This window comes from Argentina anserina, chromosome 6, assembly GCF_933775445.1.
Source record: "Argentina anserina chromosome 6, drPotAnse1.1, whole genome shotgun sequence".
Lineage (NCBI taxonomy): Eukaryota > Viridiplantae > Streptophyta > Magnoliopsida > Rosales > Rosaceae > Argentina > Argentina anserina.
This window is the reverse complement of record NC_065877.1, coordinates 13,772,367-13,787,584: the sequence shown is the minus strand read 5'-3', so window position 1 is coordinate 13,787,584 and position 15,218 is coordinate 13,772,367. Positions and strand designations below refer to the sequence as shown.

Sequence of the window (15,218 nt, the reverse complement as noted above, 5' to 3'; positions counted from 1 at the left end):
GCGTTATCCCTGTAAATTTGAATAATATTATATAGTTAACGAAGTTACTAGCGGTATGTACCAAAAATATGTCGTAATTACAAATTCGGGTACCATTGTGATAGATTAGAAAGTTGATACATCTTAATTCTCAGTGAGTAAAACCTCAGGCACTGTTGTTAAAATTTTGTCAAAAGTAAATCATATTATGTCATGATATAATTAACATGCATGCGCTGAAAATGTCAAAAATTTATTTATATATAAGAATCAATCAGAAATAATCACAGTAAAAATGAACCAACAACATTAAGAGGATACGCCACGTGGAATATGTGACTTGTATATATAATAATTTCTCGCAAATTCGGTGTAGAGATTCATTAAATTTAGTTTTAGTATAAGTGTCTGATTTAAAATTGTAGAAGGAAAGTTTCACTGTTGTGATTAAGAGACGGGAAAGTCTAGATCGATCAGTTGAAGTCAATTAAAAATTGGTGTAGAAATTCTGCGATGTATGACGGAGAAAATAATGGGGAATTTTGGTTATGCATGGACCAAGAGATGACCACCAAAAGCAGCAGTGTCTTTGAAACTATAAGCAAGTAGTCTGTGACCAAAAGAAAAGAATAAAGGGCATGCATGGATATAATATGGTTGGATATGGACCCAAGCTAGTTATATGGTTGTTGATGCTGTGATTATACTTGATTCAGTACGCCGTGCTTCCCGCGTACGTAGTACGCCGTACTCCTGGTCACTTCTCTGTCACAGGCAACACACGTCGTTAGAGCAGAGACCACGGCGGCGTGGTCTTCGACTCTCCGACGCTCAAGTCAGGGTAATGATAATTTGTGCAGAGTGATGGTAGGAAGTTCAGTGTACTTACCTTGTAAGGTCAAGAGTTTGACCTTTTATTGTTGAGTTGAAGTGGATCGTTTACTTGCCATTCGATGTGGGACGACGTCCGATTAAGGTGCTCTCTGGAACCTTCTTTGAGATGCGCGTGAGGGCACGTCCGTAGTCGGTTTGGGCCGTGGGGAGGCCCGTTGTGTAGTTAGCGCGGCTGACTTGCTGTTAGTGTTGTAGGATTGTGCTATACGTTAGCTTTAATGCGCTGGTAGTTGTGCTGATTATGGCGGGCATAAGCCTATGCCAACAAGTCCCCCCAAGTTCCCAGTCTAGGGAGGTAATTTCTTGACTGGGGAGTTAATAATTGAGCGTCTTGCCATGATCAGCAATGGGTCTTGCGGACCCTCTCGTAGTCCCCCCACTCCCCGGTTAAGGAATGCCGAGTTTTTGTTTAGTATGTTTGATCGCTTCTCTCTGTTGGGGACTTCTTATATCGCTACTTTTGAGCATAGTGCGTCTTTCATGGCGTAGTAAGTTCTTACGCGTAGGACGTCTTATCGCTGTCTTTGAGCGTAGTGCGTCCGTCATAGCGTAGTAAGTTCTTACGCGTAGGATGTCTTACCGCTGTCTTTGAGCGTAGTGCGTCCGTCATAGCGTAGTAAGTTCTTACGCGTAGGATGTCTTACCGCTGTCTTTGAGCGTAGTGCGTCCGTCATAGCGTAGTAAGTTCTTACGCGTAGGATGTCTTACCGCTGTCTTTGAGCGTAGTGCGTCAGTCATAGCGTAGTAAGTTCTTACGCGTAGGACGTCTTATCGCTGTCTTTGAGCGTAGTGCGTCCGTCATAGCGTAGTAAGTTCTTACGCGTAGGATGTCTTACCGCTGTCTTTGAGCGTAGTGCGTCCGTCATAGCGTAGTAAGTTCTTACGCGTAGGATGTCTTACCGCTGTCTTTGAGCGTAGTGCGTCAGTCATAGCGTAGTAAGTTCTTACGCGTAGGACGTCTTACCGCTGTCTTTGAGCGTAGTGCGTCCGTCATAGCGTAGTAAGTTCTTACGCGTAGGACGTCTTACCGCTGTCTTTGAGCGTAGTGCGTCCGTCATAGCGTAGTAAGTTCTTACGCGTGGGACGTCTTATCGCTGTCTTTGAGCGTAGTGCGTCCGTCATAGCGTAGTAAGTTCTTACGCGTGGGACGTCTTATCGCTGTCTTTGAGCGTAGTGCGTCCGTCATAGCGTAGTAAGTTCTTACGCGTGGGACGTCTTATCGCTGTCTTTGAGCGTGGTGTGTGTAGGTTGGGATCAGCGCCATTCTTGCTGTGGGGAGCACGTGTCATACATGCATTGGGTGGATGTTTCGTGAACGTTTTGAATTCGTGGGGTGACGTTATCCGAGAAGACAGTTATTGCGTGTAATTAAGGCGTGTGTAACCGAAACGTTGCCTCGGTAACTCAGGCCACGTGGCGAGATCTGGAGCGATGCCTCTTGGGTCGACGACTAGGATGCGAGTAACGGTTTCCTGAATCTGACGGTTAAGGATCGCTGCTGAAGGATCAACGGGCAGGATGTGAGGTGGAGTTTACTACAAAAGGGTGAAAGGGACAGAATGGCTGTCATTATCGACAGACCCAAGTTTTCGAAATCCAAATTCTCTCATTCCCTCTCTTTTGCTCTTGTCTGTTTCCTTTCCTTCCAAGCGTAAACTCATCGGGATTTTGGCGTGAATCGGCTTTTTGAGGTATGTTTTCTGGTCGGATCCTTCTTTATTCGGTTTGTGGCTTGTTGTTTGTTGGTAGATTTGTGTTCGTAGGGTAAATCGGTGGCCTTGGGTTTTGGGTCTTTCCGGCAGATATGTGGGTTTTGGGTCCATTTGATCTTTAGATGATTATTTTCCGGCAAGGTGGGGTGTTTGTATGGGCGGTGCGGATGGGTTTTCGCCGTTAACTGGGCTTGGTGTTCTTCATGTTCTTCGTGTTCTTCGTGTTCTTCATATTCTTCAAACTTGTTCTTGCGAGGTTCGTAGGATAGATCTGACTTTACTTTTTGACTTCTAGTTTTAGGTTGTTCGCCTTTGACTTCGGTGTTGCTTGCTGCGGCGTAATGTCTAGGATAATTATACTAACTGATAGCGATTCCGCGTCTGCAGAAGGAAGTTGGTCCGCGTCGTCATCCGCTTGGTCGTGGACAAGTGAATTAGAGACCAACTACTTGGACTTGGTGCGGCGTAGTGGTGGAAACGATTTGCATCGCGAAGATCGTTCTACTGTCTTTGCTAGGGTGTTAGCGAACTGGGATACGAGTGAGTCGTCAAGCACCATGGAGTCGCAACGTGAAGAGACTGGAGAAAGTGAAGGAGTATCTGAGCGTATTATAAGTGCTTCGGGGACTAGCACTTCAGGCCCAACGCTGAGCCCAGCGCCTGTAAGGCGCTGGTTAGATGGTGGTGTGCAGAGGTCGGAAGTGGAGGAGGCATATGGAGCCGACTCTGCCGCAGTGAGTGGTTATGTCGAGGAATTTAAGTTACCTGGGACTATCCTTGCCCGTGCGATTCGGCGTGATGAATTTGGTTCAATGTTGCCAAACGGGCATGCGTTGGTGAGCCCCTCCGTATTACGACTTGGGGTGGAGTTGCCGTTAGACCCTCGTCTGCAATGTCTTGTGGCGGAGTTCGGCTTGGCCTTTGGCCAGGTGAGTTATAACATGTGGCGGGTTCTTCTCGGTCTCTGTTCATTATTCTACCTGTCGGGGTGTTCGGCTCCTACTGCGGCGGAGGTTCTCCATTTCTTCAAAGTGGATTACAACCAGCGTAATGGTAATGGGGGGACCGCGCGGTTTGTGAGGCGGGATGAGCGCAGTGAGTACCAGGTTTTAGAGAACTGGCCCACCTCGGAGGCGAACTGGAGAAAAAACAGCTTCGTGGTGGAGGACGGGTGGGAGTATGGGCGCATTAACGGGGTGGAGTACATCCCAAGAAAACGTATTCCCTCGCGGTTCCGGGCTATTAACTGTAGGTTTCAATGCTTTACTAACTTTTGTTACTACGGAATGATTGTTTGCTGATGCCACCTTCGCTCTGTTTTTGTTTATGTAGCTGGAAGGAGATTGGTTTTGTCCGAGCGAGAGGTTGAACGGGTGAATCGTGTAACTTATCTTTGGAGGTGTCAAGGTGAAGACTTGGTTCACGATTTAAAGGTATTGACGAACCCGTACCTCCTGTTCGAGCAAGGATTACTCCGCCGTCATCGTAAGTAGAAGTGCTCTGTTTTTTTTTTTTTTTTTTTTGTGGCGTATTAATCTGTTGTTATATGTGCAGCTACTACACTCTCGGTCAACAGGAATTTCGAAAAGTCAGAGCGCGTCTGCTACGCCCGGTTTCTGCAGCAGGAAGATCCTGACGTTACGCCGGATACTGAAGGGCTAGCTATCACGATGTTGCGACGCGTCATGTCTAAGAAGGCGGCAGCCTCTACAAAGAAAGTAAACGTCGCAGCGCAGCGAGTCGAGGATTCGTCCGCGGTTGTGGACCTGTCCATTCCCCTGCACGCGAACCTGCCGAATGAGCAGGGATTACCACGCCGCAGTGATGCGGAAGGAGTTGGCCGTATCGATGCCGATCCGCATCTGGCTGATCCGGCGGTGTCGCTTGAGACTGGTAGGAAGAAGAAGCCGCAGAAGGCGAGCGCGTCTTCGAAAAGAGCAAAGTAATCTGCTGCCCCCGAGGATGTGGAGGATGCGGCAGTGGAGGCTCCGCCTCCTAAAAGACAGAGGACTACGCAGCTGGCGCCACTCACCTTCACGGAGTCTCGGGTTTTCGAGGATCTGTCCGCCTTGGACCGCAGTCCTCTGAGCCAGCTAGGAGCTCCGGAACTGGAGAAGCTGGTGTTGTTAAGCCAGCGCGCCGGGCTCGGGGGTTTGAGGCGACCTGAAGGATCTGGTCTGGACCTGCGGAGTCCCCTCGGTCTTGCTGCCACGAGGGCAGCGAAGATGGTTTTTAATTTGCTTGATGCGGAGCGGGATGCTCTGGAGGCACAGCGCCACCTCGCCGAAGTGGTTGAACGAGACAGCACCCGTGAGACAAGGGTGTTGCTGCTGGAAAATGACTTGGCCAATGCTAGGGCCAAGTTGGAAAATGCGGCGAACCTCCAGGAGGACCTTCGGCAGGAGGTTGCCCGTCGAGAGGTAGCGGAGTCACTTGCCCGAGAAACGGCGGCGGAGAGGGATGCGGCGCAGTCTGCCCTTGCGGATGCAGAGGAGCTTGTTAGGAGGATGAGCGAGGAGGTAGAAGCTGAGAAGGCCCGCGTAGCAGAGGAGGCTGCGTCTAGCGCCGTGACTGCCTTCAAATCATCTATGGAGATGACTAAGTACTTGGAAGGGTACTATGTCACGGCTGTGGGTGACATGATAGCGCAGTTCCAGGAGCTGGAGATGCTGGATCCTGCGGACTACGAGGTCCGTCTGTCGGAGAAGGGTTTGGAACCGCCGCCCATGCCACATGAAGTGACTCCGCCCTTTTCGCAGCCTACTTCTACTGCGGAGGCTGAAGGTGGTAAGGAAATTTCTAACTCTTCTTCGTCTGGTTTTTCTTGTGATAATGACAGGTCTGATTCTAATCCGGAGACTCCCTCTCCTACTCCTCCTTCTCAGAGCATCAGGATGCACAACCGCCGCAAGGCGAATCGGGGGAAGCGGCGGGGCTAGAAGCTGCGAGTACCGACGATGCGGTCTGAGCAATGCTGGCGTACTAAGTTGCGGGGGAGGAGTAGGATAGGGTGATAAGATCGTTGTAATGCGTCCCCTGTCGCTGTAGTCTTTATGTTTCTGTAATTTTTGTAACGGCCTTTGTGCCGAACTTGCTATCTTTTGATGAATAGAAGTTCTTTTGAGCCGTGTTTTTTTTTATATTATTGCCGTAGTAATATTGTGATTGTTGTTTTGTGCTTTTGGCTGTATGCTTAATTCTATCTTCGTTGTGCGCACAATGAAATTGTCTGTCGAAGGAATTTAATTGCCATAGTACGCTAGCGTAGTAAGGATCAATGGTTTGAAAAATTCCTCATTTCATTGATAGCCTGGCCGTAGCCATTTTGTACAAAGATAGCTAAAGCAGCGCGCCAAAAGCACTCAAACAGTTGGTCCTTGTGCTACGGATGGACTCTTACTTGTAATAGTACTTGAGTTGTTCCATGTTCCAAGGATGGGCTAATTTTTCTCCGTACTTGTCTTCTAGGCAGTACGTGTTTGGGGCTATGATTTGGACGACTTTATATGGTCCATCCCATTTCGGGCGTAGTCCAGTGACCTTTGTTTGGATCCTCTTTAGAACCCAGTCGCCTACTTGTAGTGTCCTGCTTTTGACCCTCGAGTTATAGAAGCGTGCCACGCGCTGTTTGTTCTGGATGTTATGGCGATGCGCTGTGATGCGTTTCTCTTCCAAGAGATCTTTATCAAGGTGTATACTGTCCGAATTGGTTTCGGGGTCAAATAGTGAAACCCGTTGTGTTGGCTGAATTACTTCGATGGGTAGAACTGCTTCCGTGCCATACATTAAGCAAAAAGGAGTTTCGCCTGTGGCTTCTGTTGGTGTGGTACGGATTGCCCATACTACCTCGTCAAGTTTTTCTGGCCAAAGTCCTTTAGCTTCACCCAGCTTTTTCCGAAGAAGGCTTTTAATCAATTTGTTGGCGGCTTCTACTTGCCCATTGGTTTTTGGATGTGCTACGGATGCGAATTTGAGCTTAGTTCCTCTTGCCTTGCACCAGGTGATGAGGTACTCGTTGTTGAACTGCGTGCCGTTATCTGTGATGATAGACTCCGGCGTACCGTGGCGGTAGAAGATGTTGCGTTGCAGGAAGTTTTGAACCTTCTCGGTTGTTATGGCCGTCAGGGGCGCAGCTTCAATCCATTTGGAATGATAATCGATACATACAATGACCCATTTGAATTGACATTTCCCGACGGGTAATGGGCCAATCAGATCCATTCCCCAAAGGCAGTTGATCCACGGGCTGACTATGTAGGATAGTGGTTCGGAGGGTAGGCGTGGTATGGGTCCATGGATTTGACATTTGTGGCAAGACCTGGCGAGCTCCTGTGCATCGGAGGCTAATGTGGGCCAATAATATCCTGTGCGGAGTGTTTTTGCGGCCAATGCGCGGCTGCCGTAATGGTTGCCACAATCACCGCTGTGGATTTCGTTCAAGATCTGCTTGCCTTCTTTGGTTGTGACGCACTTGAGGTCAGCATTCAGCAGACCTTGGCGATAGAGTGTGTTGTTCCGCAGGTAATATCTTACCGCCCGTCTCCTTAGTTGTTTTGCCATGGTCTCGTCCTCTGGTAGTTTGCCGTTGCACTTGAATGCTACTATCTCATCCATCCATGAGGCTTGGTCGCGCTCTATCTGGCATATCTGTTGCAAGGTCTGGTGAATGGAGGGATGGTGGAGAATTTCGACCCTGGTATCCTTGTGGCATTGGTGGGGTTGCGCCGTGGCGAGTCGTGCTAAGGAGTCCGCTCTTGCGTTGTTGGCCCTCGGTATTTGATTGATGTGGTAGAATTCGAACCGCTTTAATAATGTTGTGGCATACGCCAGGTAGGCTGCTAGTTGCTCATCCTTAGCAGTGAAGGACCCGGTGATTTGATTGACTACGAGCTGAGAATCACTGAACACATTAATGCTAGTGGCGCCCGTGCTTAGGGCTAATTGTAGTCCTGCAATCAGTGCTTCGTACTCCGCTACATTGTTGGAGGCAGCAAAGTTGAATTTTAAAGCATACTCGAGTTCGAGTCCCCCCGGTCCGCTCAAGATGATCCCCGCTCCGCTAGATTTTGCGCAGCTAGAGCCATCTACGTGCAAATTCCATGGTGAAATACTGACGGGGTTGATTTGTGAGTACGTGGATGCTGTGGGCTTGGAAATAGTGGCGCAGTCGTCTGGCTGCTACGATGAGCGCGAGGGCTAATTGCTCCAATGTTGGGTATCTTGTCTCTGGGCCGTTCATAGCTCGTCCCGGCTGCGGGGTTGACAGTAATGGTACTGCGGCGAGGTAATCTTTTAATCCCTGAAAGGCCACTTGGCAGTCTGGTGTCCATTCGATCAGTTTACTCTTAGAACGTCTCAACAATCTGAAGAACGGCTCACACTTGTCAGTCAGTCTTGATATGAATCTAGATAATGCCACGAGCCTGCCTTGGAGGGCTTCTACATCCTTCTTGAGTGTTGGCTGCGCCATATCTAGGATGGCCTGTATCTTTTCGGGATTCGCCTCTATGCCGCGTTGACTGACGATGTAGCCCAGGAACTTGCTTGTTGTTACGCCGAAAAAACATTTCTCCGGGTTTAATCTCATCTTGTACTTTTTGAGCACATTGAAGATGGTTCGGAGGTTGGTTACATGGTCTTCTGCTTTTATGCTTTTGGCCAGCATGTCATCGACGTACACCTCGATTTCCCGACCGATGTGTTGGTCAAACATTTGTGTGACGCACCGCACATACGTAGCACCCGCATTTTTTAATCCGAAGGGCATTACGTTGTAGCAGTACAGGCCCCTATCAGTGACGAAGGTCGTAGCTTCTTGATCCGCCGGGTTCATGCGTATCTGATTGTACCCGGAGTAGGCGTCCATCATACTGAGCAACTCGTGACCTGCCGTGGCATCGATGAGCTGGTCAATTCTGGGTAGGGGGAAACTGTCTTTTGGGCATGCTTTGTTTACGTTCTTGTAATCCACACACATACGCCATTTACCGTTGGCTTTGCGTACCATAACACAGTTTGAGATCCACTCAGGGTACTGTACCTCCCGGACGAACTTCATGCCTCTTAATTTGTCAACTTCCTGGCGTATTGCCGTGCTTTTTTCGTCGTCGAAGCTTCGGCGCTTTTGCTTAATTGGGTGTGCGGAAGGTTTGATGTGCAATTCATGCATGATGATGTTGGGCGAGATGCCAGGCATGTCTTCATAAGACCATGCGAAGACTTCCATGTTGTCGCCCAAGAAACTTGTTAAATCTCTCTCAACAGTGGGATTGAGAGTTGCCCCGATTTTGATCCTGCGCTCCGGATGACTTGCGAATGGCGTAATGCTTTTCAATGAGGATTCGGGGTTTGCCGGGATTTTTGTCTCGTATGGCGTAGCCTTCTGCTTGCTCTTTCCCTTCGACGTTTCGTCATCTCGTGCGTCGACAACTTTGTCAGTTAAGTTTACTGTGGCGTGTACTGCCAGGATTTCGTGTCGGTTGCGCGTTTGTCGAATTGCACGTGTCTGGCAATCTTTTGCCACGGACTGTGAACCCCGGACCTGTCCTGTTCCGTGCGGAGTTGGGAATTTTATGATCATCATGTGTCCTGCGATAAAGGTTCTCATCCGGTTAAGTGTAGGTCGGCCGATGATCCCGTTGTATGAGCTGTAGGCATCGACTATGATGAATTCAGCTTCGACGCAAACTGTGCATGGTGCAGTCCCAATACACACCGTCATATAATCCGAACCTAGGGGTTGGGTTATGTCACCAGAGAAGCTGACTAGCGGTTCGTGGTCTTGTACCAATTTCTTGCCGCTACGCTCCATTTTTTCGTAGCAGCCCTTAAATAGGACGTTGACTGCAGATCCCGTGTCGATCATCATCTTCCCTACATCCCATTGTCCGCCCAGGATTGCGTCTATGAGGAAAGCGTCGTCATTGGGTAAGGAGATGCCAATTTCCTCGTCCTCAGTGAAGGTGATCGGTTTCCATCCTTCTTTCTGTCGTTTAACGTTTCCTCCTGTGATGGCATACACCTGTCTTGGGTGATTATTGCGGTCGAGGCGCTTTTTTGCTCGGTTGGACAAGTTGGTCTTCGGGGCTCCTCCCTCTATAACGTTGATGCGGCGTAGGGTCTCGACTGCGGCAACCACATTCTGTTGTACCCTCTGTTGCGCCGGGCGAATTCCCGTGTCGCCATTGGTTCTTAATATGCGGAGGGTGCGGCAATCGTTCGTGTTATGACTTCCATTTTCGTGGAATCTGCACCATTTACCAGTTTCCGCTTCGGTTTGGGGGCGTAGCGGTCTTGCTGGTTTCCTCAACGTGTCCTGATGTGCGTGAAAAAAGTCCTCCAGGGTCTCTTCCCTAGGCAGTGTGTGGTCACTACGGCGTCCCATCGCGTTAACTTGGCGGGGGTCTCTGTTGTCGCGACGTTCCTGGTCAAGTCTTCTGTTCCTGTCCCGGCCCCTGTGCCGATCGTTGTTACGCGCATCACGGTGATTGGCTTGATGCCACTCTCTCTTCCTGCCTTTGCTATGGTCTGCTGTGTTTGGGAAGAGCTCGCGCTGGAGGGGGACTGTGTGTACAGATGTCTGCGGCGTAGTAGTTTTGTCTGATGGTACTGGGGTTCGCTTCTCTCCGTATGTGACGTATTCTGCCTGAGCGTATCGTACTGCTTCAGTCATGATGTCATCGTATGTGGCGCCGCGCATTCGAGGGTCCACATTAATGTGGAACAAGAAGTTCTCTGACCGTAGTCCTTCCTTAAAAGCAGCCAGGGCGAGCGTTTTGTTCAGGTTCCGGCATCTGGATGCTGCCGTCTGCCATCGCATGACGAAGGTGCCCAATGTTTCCCTGCTCTCTTGTTTTACTTGAAATAGGCCATCAGTTGTGTGGGCGGCCCCGGCCATGAGTATAAACCGATTCAGAAATGCTGTGGTTAACTGCGCGAAGGAATCCATGGAGTTCACTGGTTGTTCAAAGAACCAATTCATGGCGTCCCCATCTAAGGTTTCGCTGAATAGGTGGCATAAGGTGGCGTCGTCGAATTCTCTACTGGCAGTGACTTTTTTGAAGTTATCAATGTGCCGGAATGGATCGCCTTCACCTGTGTACGGCGTGATTTTTGGGCTCTTGGATTGAGAAGGACGCACGGTGTTCATTATCCTCGTAGTGAATGGGCCTGGCCTGGCGGCGAACACTGGTTGGCACCGTGGATTGGCATCCCGTTGTTCTATCGCTGTTAGCCGCTGCAAGATCAGGGCTAGCGTGGCAGACTCGCTGTTGTGAGCAGCTGTGGGGGGTCTGGAGCGAGAGGTGACGCTTGTGCTTCCTTCCTCACGGTTATGGATACGCCGTGGTGATGGTGGCCGTTTCTTGGCGAGTTCGGAGGGGGTCAAGCTGATACTTAAGCGAACTTGTTCTCGTCCTCTTGTTTGCGCGCTGCCCTCGCGATTTGACTCCTCATGTAAATGACTGCGCTCAGCCCGTTCAAGCTGTGTCCGTATCCTGTCAAGTTCGCTCTGGAGAGCTGCTGCTTTCTCACGTTCCAGTACCTCGCGCTGCTGGCACTCGGCTAGGTCGCGAGCCATGCTTTCCATTCTTGCGGCGGTTGCCGGATCTGTAGTCGCATTGGTACTAACGACTGTTCCGGGTGTGGGTGTGAGGATGAAAGGGTCGTTGGCGGAGGGTAGAGGGTGGTTGAGGCTAAGGTCTGTGACGTCTCCGATGTGACCACCTGCCGGAGTAGAGGGGGACGGATTCGTAGTGCTCATGTCGAAGTGTAGTTGTTTGGCTAGGTGTTGCATGGGATGTTTTTTTTTTGTTTGACTTTTTGTTGCGGTTTCCCACAGACGGCGCCAATGTTGATGCTGTGATTATACTTGATTCAGTACGCCGTGCTTCCCGCGTACGTAGTACGCCGTACTCCTGGTCACTTCTCTGTCACAGGCAACACACGTCGTTAGAGCAGAGACCACGGCGGCGTGGTCTTCGACTCTCCGACGCTCAAGTCAGGGTAATGATAATTTGTGCAGAGTGATGGTAGGAAGTTCAGTGTACTTACCTTGTAAGGTCAAGAGTTTGACCTTTTATTGTTGAGTTGAAGTGGATCGTTTACTTGCCATTCGATGTGGGACGACGTCCGATTAAGGTGCTCTCTGGAACCTTCTTTGAGATGCGCGTGAGGGCACGTCCGTAGTCGGTTTGGGCCGTGGGGAGGCCCGTTGTGTAGTTAGCGCGGCTGACTTGCTGTTAGTGTTGTAGGATTGTGCTATACGTTAGCTTTAATGCGCTGGTAGTTGTGCTGATTATGGCGGGCATAAGCCTATGCCAACAATGGTCGTTAACATTTCCAGCCTTCCCCAAGGTCTCGGCTAAAAGAAGAGAAAAGTGTTTCACATGCAAGACTTTCACTTACCAGTAGGTTAATTAACTAACTTATGTAAGGCGTGATTTTGATAATGTTCTCTTTAGTTAACAACCCGATAGATGTGAAAAGCTATTGTTCATGTTAGCTAGACTAATTGGTGGTTAAACAACTTAGTGTACAATAACACAACTAGATAGTTTGTAATTAAGAGTGTTCATGTTAGAGAGAAAAACATGAATTCCCAAAGCCTCTGGTCAAATAATACAGCGTGTCGACCAAACTTGGTGGTTAAACAACTTAGTGTCCAATAAGACAACTAGTTTGTCAGAGTGTTCTTGTTAGAGAGAAAAGCAGGAAATCCCGACCAAAGCTTCCGAATCAAATAAGACAGTGCGCCGACCACACCTAGTGATTAGACAATTTAGTGTACAATAACAAAACTAGGTCAATATTAGCCAAAAATTGCTACAAGGGAAATTTTGCTAACCACATCATAAGCTTTCTCCCTTTCAGTTGAAGATGATGAATTCATGAATACAACAGAATGAGACAGTTCATTGTTTTTTTTTTTCTTAAATGCTTTTCGTTCCTGCTGTTGAGTTTGGCGTTCGTGACTAGAAGCTAACCTATGCCGAATTCAAAATGAATTAGTGACTCATACCCAACGGTTGTTAACAATGAATAATGAGTCACTCATTGACCCAACATGTAACCTTGCTCTTATTTACACAATATTTGTTAATCAAATTATAGTTTTTGAATAGAGGGTTATGACTCGGGAAAAAACTAGTTACTAACCTTGAGCGTTGTTTAAGACTGTCCATTTGTTTGAAGTTTAATTATAACATCAAGCTCTTTCTAACTCTTTTAGCTTATATACATTGTAGTTTATCTCTTGCTTAACCAAGCATAATTCTAATGCAAGCTATTTTCTCCTTCTAGACCGGTTGTTGTATTGGCTCTAGCCGACGGATCAGCTAACCTTCATTTCCCTCTTCTAGAAACATATTTTTCTTAAAACTCGTTAGGGCTTATGGGACAAGAGAACATTGGGCCTAATGTCTCTCTTCATACTTGGGCCATTCATTGAAAAATCAGCACTAAAGTAGCCCAGCCCACATCACAACCCTACAAAACACACGCTAGTAGTATAAAAGCGCACACACACAAACGCAGCCTCTCAACTCTCACATCCTTTTAGGGGTTTTCCAGCAGCCGCAGCTCTCGCCCAGAAACCCTAGCAGCGCCCTCAGAATGCCGGCTGGACATGGTCTCCGATCTCGAACCAGAGACTCGTTCTCTAGGGCCTTCAGGAAGAAGGGTTACATCCCCCTCTCCACTTACCTGAAGACCTACCGCATCGGTGACTTCGTCGACGTCAAGGTTAATGGTGCCATTCACAAGGGTATGCCCCACAAGTTCTACCACGGGCGCACTGGTCGCGTCTGGAATGTTACCAAGAGAGCCATCGGCGTTGAGATCAACAAGCAGGTCATTTGTTTTGTTCTTCCTTGTTCTTTCATTCGTCATGTTTGTTTCAGCTTCTGTGGGTTTCGATTTGTGAGCTGTTGTTGTGTTGTTGTTGATGTTGTGTTTGTTTAACCTTTAACAGTGATGTGTTTGCTCTGGGTAACCTGTTTTGGTGATGTCATTTGGTGGAAATGTTTGGAGTTGATAGAAATTTGTAGAGGTGTAAAGATTTGTAGTTAAAAAATTAGGCACTGGAGTATTAATTGTTACGTTTACTTGTGCTATTTTGGTGGTACTGCTGATTGTTTGGTGTATTATTGGTTATGTTGTTTGCCATGGCAGATAGTAAAGACCGGATTGGAGTAATTTTTTTGTTGAAGCTGAACACTGGTGATTAGGAGTTTAGGGCTTGATTTTCTTTGAGAGTTTCTAGAGAGTTAGATAAAATGGCTGCTTTTGGCTCAGTGGTGTCTGTTGACGCAATGACTTCGTGATTTAACATGAAAATTTGTTTCACAGTAGCTGGTTTAGTTATGAGATCGCTTTGTTTCTGAACTTATGATTCATAGTTTTAGTTGTGTGCCCTGATTTGGTACAACTTGATACATAACAGAACGCATTTGTTACTGCGTTTTCTGCACAATTCAGCTCAAATATTTGCTTATTGTGTACTCTTGAATGGAAGCAGGTGGGTAACAGGATTATCAGGAAGAGGATCCATGTGCGTGTGGAGCACGTGCAGCCATCAAGGTGCACTGAAGAATTCCGTTTGAGGAAGGTGAAGAACGATCAGCTGAAGGCAGAGGCTAAGGCTAAGGGTGAGGTCATCAGCACCAAGAGACAGCCAAAGGGTCCCAAGCCTGGTTTCATGGTTGAAGGTGCAGTCATGGAAACTGTTACTCCTATTCCATATGATGTCGTCAATGATCTTAAGGGAGGGTACTAGGTTTACATCTGTTTGCTTTTGCTCACCATCCGGACTAATTGGATGTGTCTTTAGTATGTTCTCTTTTAAATTGTTGAGATATTTTTATTTGCTGCAGAAGAATTGCTCTAGTTTAATTAATGTTTTTGGATACATGTGATGTTTTTAAGTACAATTATGTTGGAATCTGGAATTTATCTTGCTTTTGAAGTATGTTTGATTGATCTCATTAGTGTTAGGTCAATCAAGTTTCTGCTGCCTCATCCCTCCTTCTGTATAAGATTGTTAGGGATGGCAGGGGAGAGCTGACTTGATTGGCGATTTGGTTTTAAGAAAAGTGTATACACAAGGCAATAGTGATGTTCAAACCTTGTTTCTTGGATCACCTCTTATTCTTTGGACATTTGAAAACAGTATTTACTATGAACTCAGTTTCTGTATAATGTTTAATGAAAATAGAACTGCTTTGGACGTGATGTTGGTTCTGAAAACAGAACATAACACAACTAGAGACGATCTTCTGTAAATATTGAATGGTGGAATACGGGTGTTTCAGTATGTTTTGGACATGTGGATTGAAACTTTCGTTATGGGTAGCCAAATTATGTCTTGCATTTTCCTTTGTGCCTGATTCTGAAAAAATGGTTTGCGACCACCTGCGATTTGAGCAATAATGCCGCCATCACTGCAATTATATTCGAGCACAAGCAAGACTTTGATTCTTGATTCTTTGTATATCCTGGTGAAAATGGAATCACTTCCATAGTTTAGTGGTAGGTTCAAATTAAGTTGATCAACAAGCTAAAGAAGCGGGTGCAAAGACAGGAATATGATGCCACAACAAAAGGTGAGCATGGATATCGACAAAGATAATTTGTATT

The 15,218-nt window shown here is 47.5% G+C and overlaps 1 protein-coding gene across 1 annotated transcript; it reads left to right on the top strand.

Moving 5' to 3' along the window:
- The first annotated feature begins 13,129 nt into the window (after window positions 1-13,129).
- LOC126799333 (60S ribosomal protein L21-1) lies at window positions 13,130-14,722 on the top strand. Its single transcript, XM_050526515.1, has 2 exons — window positions 13,130-13,433; window positions 14,101-14,722. Exons 1-2 carry the CDS (start codon window positions 13,197-13,199, stop codon window positions 14,356-14,358), a joined length of 495 nt encoding a protein of 164 aa, XP_050382472.1. The 5' UTR covers window positions 13,130-13,196; the 3' UTR covers window positions 14,359-14,722.
- Window positions 14,723-15,218: the final 496 nt, after the last annotated feature.